The following is a 20,066-nucleotide window of genomic DNA, read 5'->3' as shown; positions in this document are numbered from 1 at the left end:
GAGGCAAACATGTGTACTGTATCTTATGGGATTAAACTCCCTCTGTTGTACAGTGTGTGCGCTCTTTTCTTTGGCTCCACAGCTCTTGGATGTAACCAGCATCTACATCAAGCTCTGATTCACACTTTGATATTCATGTGGAATAATATTAGAAGTTGCTACATCGGGAACATCCTGTCATTTCTCTGCTGTGTCACTTAGGGGAGGTTAATGGAGCATTGTGAATGCCTCATATGGTTGTTGTTACCTCTTTTTCTTCTATGTCTTGATGTGCCTTTGCATATTAGCTTCAGCAGCAGCAGCAGCAGATCTGCTTTGTTTACTCACTCGCAGGAGTTTTTCCTCATTTCTCTCAAGCCGTCTTGCTGTTTTATTCCTCTCTCTGCTTCTGTCTTGGTATGTGTGTCCATTACCACCTCGGCGATGTAGCTGATTAACGTCTCCAAAGTAGTCAGCACATGTGAAATCCCTCCTCTGATGTTCGTGTTCATGTAAATGAGCATTCATATGCATCAACTAACCCACTCCACATCGACTCTCATCTCGCCCTCCAGAGAGTTGTCATCAGAGGAGGGTATCATTGGTTTTACATCCCGGCTGCATGGCACTGAGCGACCCCTCAACATTATTCATGAGGGCAAAATGAGAGCGGGTGATTTGGGCGAGTGAGGGGGACCCTGTTCTCGGATCAGCACAGCACTTCTCTTTACAGCTTATTGTGTCGGCCCTCTGGCAGGAGGGGAGGGGGGTTTGGATGCTTACTCACTGCCATCATGAAGCCGTCCTGTCCTCCACCCCGTCTCAAGCCCCTCCCTGCCCCTCCTCCTTTTGCACTCCCCTACCCCCTGCTCTCCCCTCCCCAGGCGTCTCTGCAGAGCTCTGCCTTAATTACCTGCATAGCCTGCCATGAGCTGTCAGTGTGGTTCAGTGCCTGTTTGCCCCAGTGGACTCGCCCTAATGTCTTGATGCTGTGGTGCCCGCTGTAGCTCCACAGAGCTCTCTGACCTGGTGAGGGCCACACTGTGGCTGAGAGCCAATCACACCACAGCGTTTAAATACATTAGTGGCCTCAAGCAGTACAGATGTGTTGTGGCTATTAGCTAATTCAGTGTGATAAAATAGAAAGAAAGGGTGAATACTAGGCTGTAGATACAGAAGGATATTATGAAATAATGTGAAGCCTCAATGAGTTTTTGTTGTCATTGGAAGAGGAGAACAAGAGGCTGCAGACCGCATTCATCCATACGTTTGATTAATGGTGTTTGGTGGAGGTAAACACAGGCCCAGCTAAAAAGCCCCTGACACATCAGTGCGCTAATGCACAGACTAATGCACAGGCCTCTTTATGTTGTGTGTTGGTGGGACCAGTATTGATCAGACATTTACTTAAATAAATTGCCTGGGTGATTTGGAGGCAACCACTGATGGGCATTGTCAAAGGAGCTTTACTGATGTGACTGAAATAGCCGAGGAAATAAAAAGCTTCTTTGCTTTATTCTCCCCCTTTGGTTGTGTTTCCTGAGACCTTTTCCAAACCAGTGAGTGAAATATATCTGAGGATTTAAAATTTCCTCCCCTCAACTAAAGATTTTCCTCATAGTGGCTGTGAGTCCAAGCCATCTCTCAAACATCAACATGATAATACATTTTATTGGCTTGATTAATGTCCATGATAAAAGCTACATCTTCAGTGACTGACTTTGTAATAATGAGCAGCAAGAATGTTTTATTTTATTTTACAACAGTGTTTCATCGTCCCTTCCCAGTTGGTCCTGATCAGTATTTAAGAGAGCCATGGTTTCTTTTGGATAACACTGTTGGCCTTGAAGACCAGAAAAACTTACTGGCTAAATATCTTGTTGGAGACCAACATAGTTTGGGCGTTGTGGTAATGTTGCATTCTCTACTCTAAGGGTGTGTCCAAAGGGGTGGCCTGGGCTGACATTGGTGCCACCCCAAAACTCTGAATTTTGAACAGCTATTTGCATTTCCGGTGAAAAGACTTTTGTCAACTATTTGGACTGCCGGATCAAGATGCTAGAAGCTTTCTTTGCATTTTAGTGTAGAACTTTTGCTTTTACCTGTACTTTGAAAATGTGACTTTGAACAAACATCTTCTTTTTGAGTACTTTAAGAATTAGGCTTATAGGATTTAAATGTATTTGCTCTGTTGTGATACTTTTGAAAGTTAAAAAATTATACAAAGTATTTTAAAATGAATTGTATAGCACCCAAAAGTTGCAAGTTAAAGTAGATATTAGGGCTGTCGCAATATACCAGTGTTGACGATAACTGTCTTTAAAAGAAAAAATGAAGCATTGAGATTTTGATAAAAAAGAACCATATGGTAATACCATGTAACTAATTGGCTCATAGCAGGTGGCGGTAGCGGTTCTTTATGCTTGTGGCCATCTGCCATAAAACCTAGGGAAGATGAAGACGCAGCAGCAGAAGAAGGCTTAGTATCCAGCTATCTAGCCTATTTGTTTGGCCATCCCAGTCTCTGGTTATTGGACACGCCACTGTTTACTCTGGAGGAATGCAACATACTGGCCCTCTCACAGCCAAGAACTCATTGAAAACACATTTGCTTTGTTGAGACAACCTTGTACTTAACACTCATACATTTGAGTCTCACCTTTCAGAATAAACCTAAGAGACTACTTCACAGGCCGGAAAAACTACAAATAGACCAACTAACAACAGAAAGGTTTTTAGGTTTCATGTCATTTTTTCTGTTGTTAATTACCAATAACACATTTTTTACCCAAGACCGTTGGTCAATTTTTTGGGGGCACCTTGTGTGGAAAGAAATGTTCTCTGTAATGGTGGCAGGCTCATCCAGCATCAGAACCAGTTACCCTGACTCCTGACTGTGTCACCTGTCATCTGAGCCCATGTCAGTTTTGGTGTTCACGGTCTTCTAGACATTAACGCTCATCCCCCACATCCCTCTGACACGCCCGCATGCACTCTCCTTGACCGGAGCGTGTCTGGTGCCCTTGAGCAGAGTCTTCCTCCACGCCATGACTGCATCAGGAGTCACCTGCAATCCAAGATTAGAGGCATCAGTGGGGCCTGTCACCAATAGGTGCTGACATCTGGAACTGTGCCAAGCATTATTTCACACAGCAAGAAGAAAGGGACTCACCTCACTTACCCAACACGACCCCCCCTCCCTTACTGCCCCCTCCTATGTTGAAAACAGCAAAGAGAGGAAACAGAGGGTCCATCTATAATACATGTGTTTGATTCATTATTAAACAATATCACTTTTTCCTCTTTGTGGTTTTGGCTCATGGAAAACTGATGTCGATTAAGACAGGCTGAGCAAAGGCGGGCATGTGGTGCCTGTCAGTGAGAGCTTGTGTGTGATGTGTGTGTGTGTGTGGGCATGATAGGCATGGGAGTGCGTTGGTGTTATGCTCAATATCTTAATAGCGTGAGTTTGATGCCAAAGACTGAGATTAAGTGACTTTACGGATTGGAACAGTTTGTACATTTCTGGAATTAGAGTTAGAGATAGATCAACAAGGACTTGGCAGGTGAGGAGGACAAGTTTTCCTCTCATGCCCATTCTCCCTAAAAATGTTTAAACTTGAACCTTATAATTTAGAAAAATAACAGGATTGTTTTCAGGGATCTTGGCAACTAAAGTACTTTTACAAACAGGTGCTTTGTCGTCCCTTGTTTCATTTGAAACTGGGAAAAAGATAGAAGCATTTTCTCTTAGTGACAGAACAGTTTCAATCATAACTTCAAAATCGATTGGAAAAAGATTTCCATTGTGACCAAAATCCTGAGGAAGACAGGCGATTCTGTCAGCATCTTTTCTCTCCATCCTCACTTTTTTCACACACCCAAAGAAAAAAAAAACAAGTGACAGACCTGAGAGTGCAGCTTCCTGGTAGCTCAAGCTTTGGAGATATGATGGCCATCATAATTCTTAGTGTTTCCATGAGAGAAAGAGCAAAATCTTTCAGAAAACAAGTGCTGTCCTGGAAAATATAAATTAAAACATTCAAATAATTTCATATCAGAGTTTCCCAAAACAGCTGACGTCATCCTGAAGGGGCTGATTTATGTTAAAGTTCATACTGAGTACTGACAGTAGTTTATGGACAATAGTATTAAGAATGGGCTACATGCTGTACACACTTCAAAGTCACATCACACAGCAGCACCTCAGGCTGGATGACATCAATGTAATCTTACAACTGTAGTGACCAACATTTCAAATGTTTTAAATGATAAACTGAGTCACTGCAGGCTGCCTGCTGTACTGTTTTATCAGTTGTACAGATGAATGTCCCTTTAAAAAGTTGAATGGTGTTGAATTGGTTAGCATGTTTGGTTCACAGTTGCTAAAGTTTATGTGTTAGCTAGCTTGTTTCGCATGTGAAGGTTTAAGGTTTGTGATTTAACTCTGGCTCAGAGCACTGGTTTCAAATATGTGTTGGACATTGCTAGCAGAGTTTGATAATGAATGGAACGCCATGGTTTAAACTATGAATGGCAGCTAAATCGTGAGCAAGTCAAACACGCCGTCTAAATACTGGCAAACAGTACAGGTTTTAGCATTATCTAGCATTATCTCTACAAATGCGGCACTGCGCTGTTCTGGTAAATGGACCACCACACCATTACACCAACATGTTCCTTTCATACCAGCAACATTGTCCCTGAAAAGTCCTGGGAATTGTTCTCTGGAGAAGAGTGGGGACCCTTACTCGTTCTTGCTTTTTGCAAATCAACTGCAAGACCTTAAAGCATCTAAGGGTTTAAGAAAATAATCTTTACCATCAGAGCAGAGATAGAACAACCCAGGGGCTTGAGGATTATGCAGCGGAGGGCAAGGTTGTCAACGTTTTTGGTACTTGGATACTTAAAAAGCTTTAAAATAAAGCAATCTGCTTTATTTCAACAGTATCAGAGTATCAACAGGAACACACAGCTACTTAATTCATGCAGCACATTACTTATTTTGAGTCTTCCAAGGGCTTTGGTTGCCTGTTGACATTGGAACCTACCTGCACAGATTGAACCACTAACAATGTAAATCTAAAGACTAAAATAGGATTGCAGCAAATTGTTACAGTATATCAAAAATCTACCTAGTGTGCAATATGGTGCAGGTTGACCACAGGAACTTGTGAATCAAAGGAACAAAGAAATGCCCATCCATAGCTTTTGAGGTCTATTCAATGAGCATTTGCATAGAAGCGTAATTCATTTTTAAGATTCAGAAAAGCAGAATTATCACCACAGACAGAAACACTTTGAGATGTGGACCAAAGTGTTGGAGACTGCAGTCATAATCTAGCAGTCAGGCTGACAGCTGACCGACTGTCGATAGGGTCCACATACATCTTTTATCTCCTGTTTTAAGATTCAGCCACTCTTGTTTTTGATCTTCCTTCTGTGTTCCCAGTTTTATCGACAGACCCTCATATGGGCCCCTTCTTCCCTCTGCAAAAACAATGCAGTACGAATCTCTAAGATGTGCATTTGTTTGTGTAACATCTTACTATTTCATGACAGCTGTTAATGAGATTATTATTTAACGGTACTGAACACAAACACACTCGATGACAGCCAGCAGCCACCCACATACTGTCTCCTCTGCTTAAAACCGAGCATTGTAACAAATCAGGCTGGTTTGTCCTGGGCTGTAATTTAAGACTGAATATTCAAATAGAACTGTTTTTCATCCACAAATTATGTGAATGTGATTTTGGCTCTGTTCGATAACTATCAGAAGGAAATGTTCTGCAATAAGTGGCCACCAGTGAAGTTATTTAAATGCATCATAGGAAAAGTGGTCCAAGTGGGGTTAATTCCAATATAGGAGGAATTTTTCAGCTAGGACTGAACCGTATGGAACAAAAACATAGTCTCTCTCTTCTTTTCGATTTGCTATAGGCACATACATTTGAGCCGCTGTCTTGTGCAACTTGCAAGGCCCAACACCCACCCACCTGCGCAACTCCTTTCTGGAAAAACTGGCAGTGCTCCTGCTCCTGAGACAAATTTTGCAGCACACAGTTGTTTGCTTGCAGTAAAGCGCGGCAAAAACAAACAAACCACTTCCTGACAACGACTGGTCGGTTTCTTTGGGAAAGAAAGAGACGTATCATTTGTGTGTCACCCGAGGCTGCTCTGTTGACCATTTACATGTCTTAAAGAGCTTTTGCATAGCTTTAGATTTTGGAAGCATTGCTAGCTCCAAATGACCAAAGTAACAGTAACATTTTTCTTTATGTAACTTTTTCTTATACAGTTAAATAAAAGCATAACTCTGTAATACAGGTGATGATGAATACAGCTCTGTTCGTCGGCAGATGGATGCAGTGGGATACAGAGGCTTCTCCTCCGGCCCTCTCCTTTCACATGCATTGTGTTTTTTGCACCTGCGTCCTCCTGTTAAGGTGGAGCGAGTCAGAATGTGAGAGACAGGGTCACAGGAGCGTGAAGGAGAGACGAAGGTTACAGAGGAATGCAAGCAGACAAAGCAGAGCTCGGAAAAGAAGAAAAGAAGGAAGAGGAAAGGAATAACAGAGAAAGTATTTATCTGAAGGAGGTTGTGGGAGATAAGAGAGACACAGCATACCTTTGACCTCAGTCATGACATCTCTCTTACCCTTCTCTCTTCTTCTCTTTCAGTCTCTGTTTATAGCAGCCTGCGTGTCTTTGTCGGAGTGCTTTCCAGTTCACCCGCTTCCCCACTCAGCCCCCCGCCCTCCCCTCACTGTTTTTCTGTGGCGTTGCTCTGAAAAATACATGCACTCCCACTGTATCTATCTGAACTATTGGGATCTGTTAGAGTCCTGCATCCATCAGGCTCTCTCATCTTAAGGACTCAGCCACCCAGAAAGAGTTGTTGGACCTGGTGGTGGTGGGGAAGTGGGGGGTCTCAATTTTTCATGAGTTGGTGCAAAGCGGATTGAGACAAAAGCAGTGATGAGGCGGCTTCTGTTCTTCGCTCAGTCACCTTTCAAACATAGTCAGACCACAGGCTGCATGATTGTCTGTAACAACATCTTGCCTGGTTACATGATTAATGCAAAATGTTGCTTTTGCTACAAAAAATACTGCAGAAGAGATGTGCAAAAATTTGAAAGCATGACTAGTATCACAGATAATGCGCTCTAAACCAACATTAACAGTATTCTTGTATTTGCAGTAAAAACAGTCCAGAGTTTTCATGTGTTTTGTTGGTCAGTGCAGGATGAAGCTTGGGTAAAGCTTGAAAACACAATTGTACAGCATTTATTTTAACCTTATGAGCTGATACTGTGGGCTGGTACCTTGGTGGCGTGACGGTACACAAAAAAGCTTAGAAGTTAAAGTTATTCTGTCATCTCTGTGAACTTGTCTGCATTTTAAAGCATAATCTTGAAGCAAGGGACAACATGTTTGTAGTCCAAATTATGGTCCAAGAAGAACTATCATCAGGGATGAACAATTTTAATGAATGTCTATAAAGAGACGTCTGAAACAATCCCCTCACAGACGTCGTCGCTCAGCTCCAACTCAGTTCTCATGTCACATGTGACCATCAGACAGCAAAACAGCTCTTGGCCTTCATATTTGGTATCAGTTCTCGATGGATCGGCTACTTACATCAGATATTGGCCATGGCTCAGGAGCTTAATTGACCTCAGATGAAAGCTAATAAGTTCAAAAACTTCGGTAAATTTAAAACCTTAAAACCAACGTCTGAGCTTGTGATCGAGTCTTATGGATCCTATGACAATGGCTGGATAGGTCTTGAATTAGACTGAATCACCAGCCAACAGGTATCAAACTGTACAAAGAGTGAGTGAGAGTGCTCATCATTAACTGAAGATGGCTGAACATTTCATCACAACAAAAGATAAGGAGAAAGCCAAATGCAAAATATGTTGGAAAATAATTTCTTTCAAGGCAGGACTCATCCTCCATGGCCAAACATACCGGCACTGGGCATCAGATTAAACCAGAATGCACTTTGGGTGGAAAAAACTCTCTCAGCTCAGTCTGCTGCTGCTGCTGGACAGCCATCTTCCATTTACTTAAAGCAGCTGTGAGAAGTGCATTCAAACTATGTAGGGATTATTGTTAATTAAAAATAATAATCAAGTGTTGAAATCCGGAGGATAAAAGTAGCTAGCTAACTAAAGAGGTGATAAAAGGATACATTATGTTGTGTTCAAGGTCAGGTCAGTGAAATAACTTAAACATCATCAATCAAAACAAAAGCAGTCCTGTTTAAAACATATCATCTTCTTGTCTTTCCATCAAATGATAGAAAAGTATTGATCATAGAATCGAAGAAAGACTTGTTGTAGAATCAACAAAGATTTGGTATCGATATCTGTACGAATAAATGACCCCCATCTTTACTTTGAAGTCTCAAACTGACACTTTTGAGTGACTTTCTTTCACCTGTTCCTTTTTATGTTTTATTGACATTTCATAAATATTCCCATCACATTATTTTTGTCACGTAAAAACCATTCAATACAGTGTAATGACCTATAACTGCAGTGTTTGGTCAATACATTATCACACACCATTAAATCCTGCACAGCTCCTATTAGAGCTGGTCCTGACTTTCAGTGGGGTCTAATCAAGTTCATGAAGGTGACTGTGATTACAGACACACTGTAGTAGCTCTACGGTTCCATTCTACTTTACATTACTGTATGTCAATGTATTTTTGTTGCATTAAAAGTGGATCATTGGGCACATTTTGACAGATTCAGCAAATTTCCCTCCATGGTCCGCCAGCCATCAGCTCTCTTTGTGCACTGATGGAAAAAAAAATACAGACCAAACAACATAATTCCAGCGTATTAGATTCATGTAGCTCAAACTCTACCTGGAGAGCATTTGTTTGGCTGTCGAGTTCAAATAACATCAAATTTTCTGACTCCACCTTCCCTTCTAATTATAGAAAACACTTGTTTGTCAAATAAAAATAGAAATATAAAATACATCTAACAAAGATAATGATTAATATGAACCATTTTGAGGGCTTTGTGATGTTCAGATATAAATGCACATCAAGGTCCATCGAGTCAAAACATCCAACATTTTGTCATACCAACATGATTGCTATTTTTAGCCCCAACAATTCTATCACAACATTTATCATATACCCGCATTAAGGTAAGAGCGGCTAGGTGATGCATTTTGAGACGGCTGACTGTCCCCTCACTCAAAATAAAGAAAGAGCAGCTACTCCTGCAGCACGGGTGATGCAGTGTCACACTAACAGCTAATGATAGGAGCCAATATATCTGTTATGGAGTCAAATTAAGTAAATTGTGTTGAAATATTCATCCAGTGATCATTCAAACAGCCTCATTGGCTCCCTGCTACTCTCAACAGATGCTGAGATTTTATGATCATCTCGATGGCAGATTGTTCTACTTGAGAAAACCACTGACAAGCTGTTACTCTGTGTGATTACATGGTCGTAAATTAACCCTTGATAACTTCCTCATGTATCATTATGCGTAGTGAGCCGTTTAATATGCCTTTTTGTCAGCATATTCTCAATGCCTATTCAGTGCTGCTTTCTTTTATTTGTGCCATGTTAATGTAGTCGGCACATTGAGACCGTTACTGAGATTTACACTGATTTGAAGTAAATATGAAACTGGGGTTATACATGATATGGATTTTTGAGCCTGATATCTGATATATGAATATCCTGCCCCTGATATTGATACAATTTCCATTTTTTTTTTCTTGTACATCTGTGTATTTTGAAATATGCACATTTGAGGGTGAGATGAGCTGAGATTTAGCTAGCAAATATGCAGCTATATTGATATTTCATACTTACCAATTCTATCTGAAGTCACTGATGTTGTAAAAATCAGTTCTGACTCTTAGATAGTCATTTGTATATTTTACTATGACCATAGCACTCCTGTGCAATCTAAGCATTCTCACTGGATGTCAAAAGTCCATGTCTGTGGTAAAACGTATGTCCCTGACGTTGTTGTGGATCAGACTGTGAATGTGTGAGATCAGATCAAACAGGGCAGGTAGGGAAAGTAGCAGCAACTAAAGGTACTAAAGGTTATAAATTGTTGTAAATTCACTGATTATGTCACCAAGTCCTTTAGCTTTGGGTTGTCTCTGTCAAACTTTCTGCCTGGCACTCTGCACTTTTTAGTGGTGATGCTAACTGCGGACCTACTGCTGCTTTGTGTCTCTTCAAAACTTCCTTATTGCAATGACGACTATTCGGGCAGATTATTTATCTGCTTTTTAGCTACCAACAGGATAGATTGTCACATAGCACAAAGTGACATTTTTATCTTTTTATTACTACTACTTTTCTTATTAACAATAGTTCTAATAATGATAAACTTTGACTTAATTGCACTTTAGTACACAGTCACAAGGAGCTTTAAAATGTATAATATGGTCAAATCAAAAGAGAACAAAACTATAAAAGCTATAAACAAAAAATCAATCACAGAACACAAAGAGTTAGACTAAAATTGAGCTAAAACTTTCAAATAAGGAAAATCTTTTTAAATATTTTGTCTTTAAATGTGATCTAAAATTGAGACATAATCTGTAGCCCTGATAATTTGAGGTTATTCATTCAAAGTCTCGTAGCCCTAACTGCAAAGCATCCATCTCTCTTTGTGCCACTTTTGTGCCTTAAAACAATTTGTTAAAATGACACGTCACTCTAAAAGATGAGTGTTTTGAGGTTATTCCTGGTCAGCTTTCAGCATGGCAATCAATAAAACAACAAACAAACTGAGAGCTGCCCTGAGTCATGGCTCCTTTGCCCTCTCTCACCACCTCCCGGATAAGAAACTTCAGCCTTGTAGCTGTCGACAACTACAACCGTTTCCCTTTCAACACCTCCAGGCCTGGCCCTCAGAGTCCTGCATGTGTGAAGTGAGTGCAGCTCCAAATGTGCAGAAACATGTGTACGCCTTGGTGTTGTTTGTCGTAACAGGTTGAACGACCAGTGGGTGGAAGTGGCCGGTGATTTGAGCGTGCTCATTAGGAATTTATGAAGCGCTAAAATGTTGGGTCTCCTGGGAGGGGGGATTGGCAGCTGTCGCGCAGGCAGGCAGGCAGGCAGGCAGGCAGGCAGGCAGGCGACAGGAGGGGAGAGCCCACAGCAGAGCGAGCACAGACTGTGGATGGTGGAGAGATAGCTGAAATATTTACAGTATATGACTGACGGTGTCTGCTTACAGAGTACCACCACTAAGAGGAGCTTTAAAGCTCCATTTTGTTCCTCATTTTAGCCTGAACTGTTCTTAATTGTAGAATTCTCTTTTTGAAGACCGACTGTTTTTAAGAGATATGTCCTGGTTGGTCAGCTCTACCGCCACACTTGGGGAATATTACTAACTATTTGGTGTCAATCATGAACATTGTTTATAAGAAGAATCAGAATCAACATCAGAAAAAGTGTTGGCCGCACTCCTCTAGTTTCTTTACACTACTATGCATGATGGTATGCTGGGTTAATGGCCATTGGTCATACAGTACAGGCATTGTTGGACTCAATGAGTTTAGTAAACATCACAAAATGGCAAATCCCTGGGGCGGCGTTGGCCTCGCGCCTTAAGCATGCGCCCCATGAACAGGGGCTGTAGTCCTCTGTACATGGGGCATGCGCTTAAACCGCTAATTATCAGTGGTTAAAAAATAGGAAAAGCTACTAAATGGCATACTGCAAACAAATACTACTGTTCAACATTTTGCATACCGTCTAAAACTTAATGTGAAATATATCACATAACATATTTTTGCAGTAATAACCTATTTACAATTGAGCAGTTTAACCATGAATGTTTGAGCTTAGAGTTATTTCTTGCCAGCTCGGCGTCACCAGACCAATTCATCTTGCTTCCTCCAGGGAGCGTTAGCAACGGCTGCATGCTGTAGTTGCTTCTGAAAGCATTTGAACAGACCTGCAACCAATCGGAGTAACGCAGCATGTGATGTAATGCAGAGTGGCATGCATCTTAAATACATCTTCCAGTTTTAAACAGCAGCAATAACCTGCCTGCAACAAAAGCTGCCATCTTGGTTGTTTATGAAAACACTTGTGGTGCTTCTGACATCTTATTATAGAATAAGAAAAGATAAATAATAAAAGGTTTTCATTGGTTCGACGTATCTGAGGTTGGCGGGAAATCGTTTATTGACAGTGGCTCCAGACCCACCTGCCCGTGAAAATGAACATGAGCTGGCGGATGGGTTTGGCAACACCAGGCTTATTTCTAACTGTTAAATACAGGTTTTGGATGTACAGTTTTTGGATGTACTAGAACCTATCAAGACGTTGATAGATAAAGCAATATAGAACAAGCTGGTTGATTAAAATAAAGTATTCAGATATCTACTCTTATATCTCAAAAGCACGTGCCATCATAGATTTTAGCCACAAAGAAGAGTGCAGTCCAAAGGTTCTTATTTTTTCCCCTGGAAGTGCAGAGACGATCAAGATTTCTCAGAGTTCAGATAACATTCACTATACGTGACTAGAGTGCTACAGACAGTGTTTTAAACTGCAGAACTGAATAAATAGAGGAAGCTATGCAGTTAGTCTTACTTTTTATTGACTGTTTATTATCACTGTTTATTTTCTCTACAGCTAGAATAACAGTAAAAAATAGAATGTACTTAACAAGTCCTGAACTCCTCGCGGGATGCAGTCAGTTTACATATCTTGGCTTGGGTCCAGCTGTGTGGGTTGTCCATTACAGCTCAGAGTTGCATTGTCAGTTTTTCTCCAGCACAGTAACTTACTACAGGGGAAGTGCATCACATTACATTGACTTGCTTCATTAGTTAAGATGACTTGGAAACATCCTCTGTGGCACACTGTCTGCATGAACATGACAAATTGACTGCACAGCTGCTTTTAAGGCTGTTTCTGTTCACCACTTTCCAAATTGTAATCATGGAAACAGATTCTCAGAGAGTGTTTGACACCACAGAAACAATATAATTGTAACAATGATAGATCGCTTATTTAGATCCAAGATAAAACATTTTGGAGGTGACGGAGGCTCTGACAGATTTTAATTCTGATGAAAGCATCGATGCAAATGAGTTTGTCACAGAGAGTGTCTGATGTTTGACTGAATGAGGGAAAAAACACCAAACTGTGAAAAAAGAAGACAAATTAAACCTCAACAAAACCAATATGATCTCATGAACACTATCTCACGTAATATGAAACAGACACTTTTTATACATGTACTGTTGATGTTGTTTTTGGTAATTATTTGAGCTTGAATAATAATGAGTTTCATATGTTTACTGAGAAATGCCTCTATTGTTGGGAAATGGCCCCTGAGGCTGCTGACAACATGAGCTCAGTGGATTTCTGAGAACTCGGTCTGCTTCTGTTTGGCCTATGAGCTTTTCAGCTGGTTCAGGGAAGGATTTTGTGTTATTTATACATATGTTTGTTCTGTAGGGCTGCAGAATCTGCTGATTATTGTGGTTTAATAACTCCTTTGCCTTTGAACAGTAGGGGTACTTGTTGTAGCACTTGTATATCAATGATTTTGTGTCTATTTTTCATCATCAGACTGTGGTTTTGTATAGCAGGTTTAAAAAAGAATGGTGTCAGTAACCTTTTTAATACTGTGCCACATTTTAGAAGAATAAAAAATGCTGAGCCTTTGAAATGTAGATTTTACAAATGGACAGGCCCTCAACATCAATGCTAAACAGAAAAGTCATGATGAGGGACTGAACATTAATTTCTGCTTAGTTAAACATGCTTCCTCCTCAGCATACATTATCTGATAGTCATATGGAATATTTTGAATTGTGTTGCTACTACATCCTCATGCGATACTAACACATTGGTTTGCCTACAGCTATCTAATCTCCCTTCACAGATACTTCTCACTTATAAGCAGGCTCTGTTGTCAGCAGGGACAATAGTCTGTGTGGAGAGCAAAAGCAGGCAGGATGCACATCTCTGTGATGACATAACGACTTTCATTGGTAGTGATATGACGACAATTTGTTTCTCTCCTAAAAAAAAGTGTTCTACATCAAAAATTTAACTTAAGCTACAGATTTGCTGAAAATGCCTGTTAATGATGAGATTTCCCAACTCCCTGGAATGCATCATCAGCAGATGTAATTTTCAAAACTGCAGACAGAATAACTGAAAAGTAGTCATCTGTTCCCAGAAGCATATATCACCTCTTGTCATCAGACAATGATAGACAATAACTGCACATGGCCCTAAGATTGACAGCTACACAACACAGGCTAAATCACAGGCATGACATTACTCACAAGGTCAGGCTCCTGAGAGGGAAAGGGTCCGTTGTAAGAACTACACCAAATGCTCAAATAAGGAGGCCAAGGTGCAGCTCCTGAATGAAACTTAAGGTGTTTTTATCCAGGGAAGCACCAGATGCGAAGATCCGGACATATGTTTAAAATATCAATTTAGCTGATCACAGATTAATCATGTTTTACATGATGTCATTGTAACGCTTTGTCTGTTTGTCAAATGAGTTTTGAGACTTGATGTACTCAAATTGTTGCTAGTCGTCCCTCCTCTTAAATTGTCACTGGAACATTTTGCTGATGTTTGTCAGAGATGGAGTAATATTCCCATACTACTTCACATTAGACCATGAAAACAAATCAGTTTGCCCAATGGGTGACTTCTTTTTCCCAATAAAAACACTCTTTACTGAATCAGAAGTCAGGTCTTTTAGCTTCCCAGCATTACATTGGTGTGATAAACATCAAAATTACATTATTAGCTTCTGATATCAGGCACATGGCACATTATTTGCGGCTGGGCTGTTGTCTGTCAACAGGGCAAATATCAGCTGATACTGATGTTAAACGACTACATCAGTGCATCCTTTTTGTATATGACCATCCAATGAAAACAATGTACACTTTGGCTGTTAACAAAAAATGTGAAAAATGTTCATCATAACTCACGAGAGCCCAAAGTAACATTGCCATTTGTCTATTTTTTTTAAACAAAAATGTAAAAACATAAATACATTTTTAATTAAATGATATAGAATGGAGGAACGCCACAAATCCTTTCATGTGAGCAGTGGCACATTTTTCACAGAAGAATAGCTACAAGGTTTATATATAATATATATCATTAAAATAGCTGCAGATGTATTTCTGGCCATAGATGAATCATTCAGCTTTAGTTTCCTGCATTGTACCTAAAGAACACAGATGTTGAAGCTACGGACATGTATGTTGTCTGGGCTCTCTGCTGGCTCTGTTATTTAACATTCACCGCTGCTCGCACAGAATTTTGCTGCAATGTCTCTTCATAGACAACAAGAGACTCCCTCCTGCAACCTCCCTCCACTGCAGTGAGCACAGACACAATGGTCAACCAGGGAAAAACACACTCGGCCTCAATTCAAAGAGAACACAGACGCAGGGTTACACAAGTTATTTTGTTGTATAATGGGGTTTAATAATGGTGGATTCAGTTTGTGCTTTGTGTATCTAAAGCCTTCTGTCATAGGTTCTGTGAGGTTTTATCAGTAATTCATATAATGGTTGTGTAATATATATGTGTTTCTTCTTTCTCCCTCTCCTTCAGTTTTCTGTGAAGATCTACGTTCCAGCTTATATTTTGTCAATGCATCTGTGCAAGAGGTAGTGTTTGCCAGCACCACAGGGACATCGGTGCCCTGTCCCGCCGCCGGCGTGCCCCCTGTCTCACTACGCTGGTACCTGGCCACCGGCGAGGAGATCTATGATGTGCCAGGGATTCGCCATGTGCACGCAAATGGCACCCTTCAGATCTTCCACATCCCCCCTTCCAGCTTCAGCAAACTCATCCACGACAACACCTACTATTGCACAGCGGAGAACCCCTCAGGGAGAATCAGGAGCCAAGATGTCCACATTAAGGCCGGTCAGTTCCAGGAGTATTTACACTTGTACTTTGTCCTTAACTAACATGATTCATGATGATAAGTATACCAAACACTCCTCTCTGTCCCTCCTCCCAGTCCTACGAGAGCCCTACACAGTCCGGGTGGAGGACCAGAAAGCCATGAGAGGCAATGTGGCGGTCTTCAAGTGCATTATCCCCGCCTCAGTGGAGGCCTACATCACAGTTGTGTCCTGGGAGAAAGACACAATGTCAATCAACGCTGAAAGTAAGTCACAGCATCTTCTTTATTACAGGACTGCTTCAGACTGTCCCGCTGAACATACAGAGCAGTGGGAAATGTAGCATCAGGTTTGAGTCAGCCTGCACCACATTGGAATACTTACTACATACAAACAAGAACCAATCACAGTTAGCTAATAGTTCAGATTCGGTGAGACAACAAAGTTTAGTGAGCTGCCAAACGAGACTTTTCTATCATTAGTGACTCAATGAGTGAAAAGTTGGTGTGAAAAAAGAAAAGAGTTGAGGAGTCGTAGAAAGAGATGTGGTACTGCTGTATCTTTTTGAGCTCAAAGGATACACTGACTATACAATCTTGAATATAAGCTGCACACTATCTGTTTTGGGGGTCTCCCTAAAGGGAAAGAGTTAAAACTGTTCTCCTTGTGTGATGATGTCCATTGTGTTCAGCGAACAGTTTCTGTAGTTGTGTAGCTCTTTCTAGTACCATGTACATGTTGAGTGGATTTTACAATCTCTCTTGTTGGGCTCAGCCTACAGTGACTGTGATAGCTGTGAGGTACAGAGGGATGTGCGTGTTTAGTCAATTACCGGATTAAACGTTGTTACCCCCATTAGTCTACACCAGAATCACTGCTTATTCATATTTTAATCACTGTAGGCCCAAAATGCTCTCCTACCAGGAAGTAACCAAGCACAGGTAACAGATGGCATCATAAAGTGTGTCACAGTTTGTCAGTATTTTGCTCCAGAAAATGGAGATGAAGGTGTATTGTGTTGTACCAGCACAGGCATGTAGACGTTAACCTGCAAGGAGGACTGACGGCTGGTGAGGCTTGCCCTGCTAATGCTTACCACAACCCAATCCAATTGGAAATTGATTATTTGCAGAATCTGTGATCTGGTGTTAAGCCATGTTAATAAAATGTGCTCAGTTTTGACTGTTTACTTAGTGTTTTCTTACCTGTAGACTAATGAAATGTCTGGAATTTGAATTACTTTTTAAATTGGGGAATAAGTTGCTTCAGAACATCCCTAGTAAAGACTCGCTGCTCGTGCAACCTGAGAGAGACTTGTGCCACCCCTCTCCACTGGTCACTTTTCCTAAATGAAAGTCTTTTAAATCAAACCAGCACACCACAAGGTTTATTTACTCAATACGACATCCCCTTTGTCTTTGGATGCATGATTATGATTTTGAGCTAATTAGTGGGAAAAGCTGCTAAAAAGCGTCTCCACCGGCCTGGTCTGCACTGCTATGTATCCCAGCATGCTTGCGGCATCTTTTAGATTAAACACCATAACCAGATAAAATGCTTCTCTTGCATTTTATACTGCCATGTTTATCATTACAGTTAAAAGGATGCAGACAACTTTTTAGATGAATAAAAGGCATTAAAAGTGCGTCTTATTTGATGAGCTTGACAGTCATTTTGAGAAATTCTACGTTTTTAACGGTCCTGCTGGAGTAAAACCAGCTTCTAGTTTTGCTGATCTTGATCACTTGGCCATTTTACAGTTAGTATAACTTTGTTGTTCCCTCCAAATGTGGAACCATAATGACCCTATTAAGCTTAGGCTGTCTTTCACAGAAAAGTATTTGTAGATGATGTCATCATGTTATGCTGTCTGGTGTGAAACGTGCTAAGAATCTTGCTGAGGGAGATCCCTCAGAGCTTTGGATCAAAATGTTTTGCTTTCAATCACCAAAGTACAGTATTTTTTAATATTATTGATCACATTTACTTGTTTATATCAGTTATAAATCTATTTTGACCTATTTAACTGTCGCTTAAGTTGTACAGACGAATCAAAGAATCTGAAATTTCATAAAAACAAGCACTACTACACATGTAGGCGCTTGAATTGGTGGAAGGTTATATGATGTTTATCCCGACAATTACCAGCAGTGTTTGCCATGTGATGATCATTGTGATGGCCGAGGTCTGTGGTCTTAAGTGACTCTACCAACCAGACATGAACCAAGCTTGTACCACCCCACAAGGACCATTGTGTGTGCGTGTGTGTGTGAGTGTGTATCCACGTCTGTCTGACCCAATGAGAGCAAGGTCCCGCTCCTCTTCCTTCGCCTGGTCTTCCACGAGAGCGCAGGCTGCCAGCCATGTCACTTAGTCTCAGTGTATTGACCCATTTGTGCGGCTGATCGGAGGCACTGCAGCTCTCCGATCATTCAAATCACTTAAATGGAACGCTCGCCTGCGTGATTGTTTCCCAGCCCTGGGGGGCAAATTCACTTCATGTGGGGCATTTAGCAAACTCAATAGACAAGAGCTAATGTCATTTTGCTTTTGGATGGAGGGCAAATGCTGGCTAGTGACTGTTTTTTTTGTTGACGTTTCACATTCGTCTACTGAGGCGAAATCAGCCATGTTCAAATCTATAGTAATCCCTTAATTGTCCATAAATGGATCTGCCGCAAGCATGTTTTCGGTCATGGGTGTATCAATGATGGAAGTTTTTCCTGTGGTGTATTCTTATTTTGAATACACTGATGTGCTTGGTTTTATCACGTATTAGTTTAGTTGTTTTACAGAATTTCCTGACTGAAATTTTCTGCATGAGAGTGTAAAAAAGTTCCACCACTGCTGGTACAAAAGTGTTTATCTCAAGCAGTAAAAATCATCACATCTTTTGCCGTCAGCCATGTAAACGCTGTCAGAAAAATCATCCAGCCACCAATCCACCTCTCTCCTCCATATTAAATAATGGATGACGGAAGCCTATGAATCCATGAGCAAATGGTCTTTATTCACGTCTCAGTGCACGCATCCTACTGACGCACCGTCCATTCCCCTCATCCTCCCCTACACACATTTTAAGTGCACTTTGTCTGTGTGGATCCATGTCTGTGAGTCTATATGCACACTAACTGACAGCTCCCTGAAAGATGGCTTAACCCCTCGACTCGACATTTTAATTTTTAATGACTAAAAATAATATCAACACTTTGACTTCAAATAAAAAACTTTGTGAAATGTAGCTTTTCTGTCTCTGACATGAATAATTCAGTTAGCTTTTCAGCTGTGAAGGTGTAGCATGATGTGAGACAGGCCTTCTGTTAGTCTCACTGGACGAAGAGCTTTTTAAGTCGACTAACAAAGAACCACTCTGAGAAGTCCGCTGTCCATTAGAGAAGAATGGAAAATTAAGGTGAAAATGCCTTCAGTCGTCCAACAAAAGTAACATGGCAGTATGCTGCAGCTGTGTTTTGTAGTGGTTTAAAGTCATCGGAGTCAGTGGTTTATGAATGTTGATGTTGTTTCTTTCACGAGTTTCACAGGAAAACAACAGAAACAGCCAAATGACAGAATGTTCTTACATTTCTTACATACATTTTTCTTTAATTTTTCACAATTTTGACATGGACAAAGACAGGTCTCTGTTTCACCAAACTCTAATTTCCAACCCCTTATACAATATAAGACTTGAAAGCATAGCGCGATTCAATTACATATTTTTCTGTTTCTTTTTGAGTAGCAAGAGGTGACTTGTGGAAATTGATAAGCAAGTAAGTAAGCTTTTATTTTGATAGCAAACATCAGCCTGCTTTACCTCCCTCATGTTTGGAATCATCACGTTTGTAAACCACTTTATGTACTCCAGCCAAATAAAGTACAGGAGATAGAAGACACCTCCAATGCAGAAATGCTGCAAACTACAATTCCTTAAGCGCCCACTTGGGGCCTGCTCAAAAAGAGCTGAAGGCCATATACGCACCCATCAACAATAAAAAGCTTGCAGGCGCTCATTTATCTGTGCATCATCTCAACGGCTACTAACCGTCCCAACTAAGAGGATTTCAGTTATTGTTTGCAGGAACCAATCAGGATCTAGTTTGATCATGATGGGTTTACTGGTTACAATTTGTGGACACAATGGAGGGAAAGCTGTCATTGTCTAATTT

General features: G+C 40.8%; 1 protein-coding gene across 1 annotated transcript in view; it reads left to right on the top strand.

Moving 5' to 3' along the window:
- The window catches only part of dscama (Down syndrome cell adhesion molecule a), a 121,149-nt gene that overhangs the window by 13,323 nt on the left and 87,760 nt on the right, over positions 1 to 20,066 (top strand). Inside the window, exons 2-3 of the mRNA XM_034682905.1 lie at positions 15,602 to 15,919; positions 16,017 to 16,166. Coding sequence (XP_034538796.1) covers positions 15,602 to 15,919; positions 16,017 to 16,166 — 468 coding nt within the window. The remainder of the gene's footprint in view (positions 1 to 15,601; positions 15,920 to 16,016; positions 16,167 to 20,066) is intronic.

This window comes from Notolabrus celidotus, chromosome 5 (assembly GCF_009762535.1).
Source record: "Notolabrus celidotus isolate fNotCel1 chromosome 5, fNotCel1.pri, whole genome shotgun sequence".
Lineage (NCBI taxonomy): Eukaryota > Metazoa > Chordata > Actinopteri > Labriformes > Labridae > Notolabrus > Notolabrus celidotus.
This window is presented reverse-complemented; position numbering and strand designations above follow the sequence as displayed.